Below are 2,082 nucleotides of genomic sequence, written 5' to 3'. Positions count from 1 at the left end.
ACGGTTAAATACTATCGCTTCCCATCCATCACCCGAACCTACACTGATTATCACCCGAACCTACACTGATTATCATCCGAACCTACGCTGATTATTACCCGAACCTACACTGATTACCACCCGAACTTACACTGATTATCACCCGAACCTACACTGATTATCGCCCGAACATACACTGATTATTACCCGAACCTATACTGATTATCACCCGAAGCTACACTGATTATCACCCGAAGCTACACTGATTATTACCCGAACCTATACTGATTATCACCCGAACCTACACTGATTATTACCCGAACCTATACTGATTATCACCCGAAGCTACACTGATTATTACCCGAACCTATACTGATTATCACCCGAACCTACACTGATTATCAACCGAACCTACACTGATCATCACCCGAACCTACACTGATTACCAACCGAACCTACACTGATTATTACCCGAACCTACACTGATTATTACCCGAACCTATACTGATTATCACCCGAACCTACACTGATTATTACCCGAACCTACACTGATTATTACCCGAACCTACACTGATCATCACCCGAACCTACACTGATTATCACCCGAACCTACACTGATTATTACCCGAACCTACACTGATTATTACCCGAACCTATACTGATTATCACCCGAACCTACACTGATCATCACCCGAACCTACACTGATTATCACCCGAACCTACACTGATCACAACCGAACCTACACTGATTATCACCCGAACCTACACTGATTATCATCCGAACCTACACTGATTATCACCCGAACCTACACTGATTATCACCCGAACCTACACTGATTCATCACCCGAACCTACACTGATCATCACCCGAACCTACACTGATCATCACCCGAACCTACACTGATTATCACCCGAACCTACACTGATTATCACCCGAACCTACACTGATTATCACCCGAACCTACACTGATTATCACCCGAACCTACACTGATTATCACCCGAACCTACACTGATTATCACCCGAACCTACACTGATTATTACCAGAACCTCACAAGAAACACTTCCTTTGTCTCTCCAAAAACTCTGTCCTTTGTGTTCCTACAGATCCAGCTTAGAACTCCTGGCGTAAAAGTCCTTTTGTCAATTTTTGAAGTCCCTTGAAACACCTCCTTGCCAGCTCTCGTCTTTCTCCAGAGGTCTTCAGCTCCCCTCCCCCCTTCCTCGTCGTCCTCCTTCTCCTCCTTCTCCTCCTATTCCTCCTCTACCTTCTCTTTCTCCCTTTCGACTCTTATCTTCTCTCCTCCTCCTTCTGTTCCTCCTCTTCCTCTTTCTCCTCCTCCATCTTTTCTTCTTCCTCTTCTCCTCCTATTCCTCGTCCACCTTTTCCTTCTCCCTTCCGAATCTTATCTTCTCTCCTCTCCCCTCCTCTCCTCTCTTCCTCTCTTCCGAATCTTGTCTCCTCTTCTTCTCCTTCCCTCCTTCTCCTACTTCTCCTTCTCTTTCTCTTTCTGTTTCTCTTTATCCCTCTCCATTACTTTTACTTTTTCCCTCTCCTTTTCCTTTTCATTTCTTTTTGTTTTTTCCTTCTCCTTCTCCTCCTTTTTCTCCTCCTCCTCTTCCTCTTCCTCCTCCTCTTTCTCCCTCTTCTCCATCTCCCTTCCCCCTTCTTTCCTTCCGCATCTCTTTAGATCCTCTTCTCCCCTCTCCGAATCTCCCTCCCCTTCCCCATTCCCTCTTTCCCACCTCCTTCCTCCACCTCTTCCTCCTCCTCCTCCCCAACAGCCCCCCTCCTCCACTCCCACATCTTCATCTTCCCACCTCCTTCCCCATCTCCCTCCTCCCCCTTCTCCCTACATCTTCACCCTCCCACCTCCTTCCCCATCTCCCTCTCCCCACCTCCCTCCTATCCCTTCCCCCATCACCCCCTCCCCTCTTCTAAAAACCCATCTTCACCCCCCCCCCACACACACACCTCCTTTTCTTCACCCCCACCCCAAGAATACTCGTAGGGGATGGCAGGGATGAGAATTCCGTTTCAATCAAGTGCCTTGTTTATATTCACAGCTGACACTCTCGCTGGATCTGGCCCCCAGTGTGTCGG

The 2,082-nt window shown here is 47.7% G+C and overlaps 1 protein-coding gene across 1 annotated transcript in view; it reads left to right on the top strand.

Annotated features, from left to right (window-relative positions):
- Nucleotides 1–1,110, top strand: part of LOC119588842 (maltase-glucoamylase, intestinal-like) — a 45,727-nt gene extending 44,617 nt beyond the window's left edge. Inside the window, exon 11 of the mRNA XM_037937483.1 lies at nucleotides 1,086–1,110. Within this exon, the coding sequence (XP_037793411.1) occupies nucleotides 1,086–1,110 (25 nt within the window). The remainder of the gene's footprint in view (nucleotides 1–1,085) is intronic.
- Nucleotides 1,111–2,082: the final 972 nt, after the last annotated feature.

The sequence above is a fragment of the Penaeus monodon genome, chromosome 24, assembly GCF_015228065.2.
Source record: "Penaeus monodon isolate SGIC_2016 chromosome 24, NSTDA_Pmon_1, whole genome shotgun sequence".
NCBI classification, from domain to species: Eukaryota; Metazoa; Arthropoda; class Malacostraca; order Decapoda; family Penaeidae; genus Penaeus; species Penaeus monodon.
This window is presented reverse-complemented; position numbering and strand designations above follow the sequence as displayed.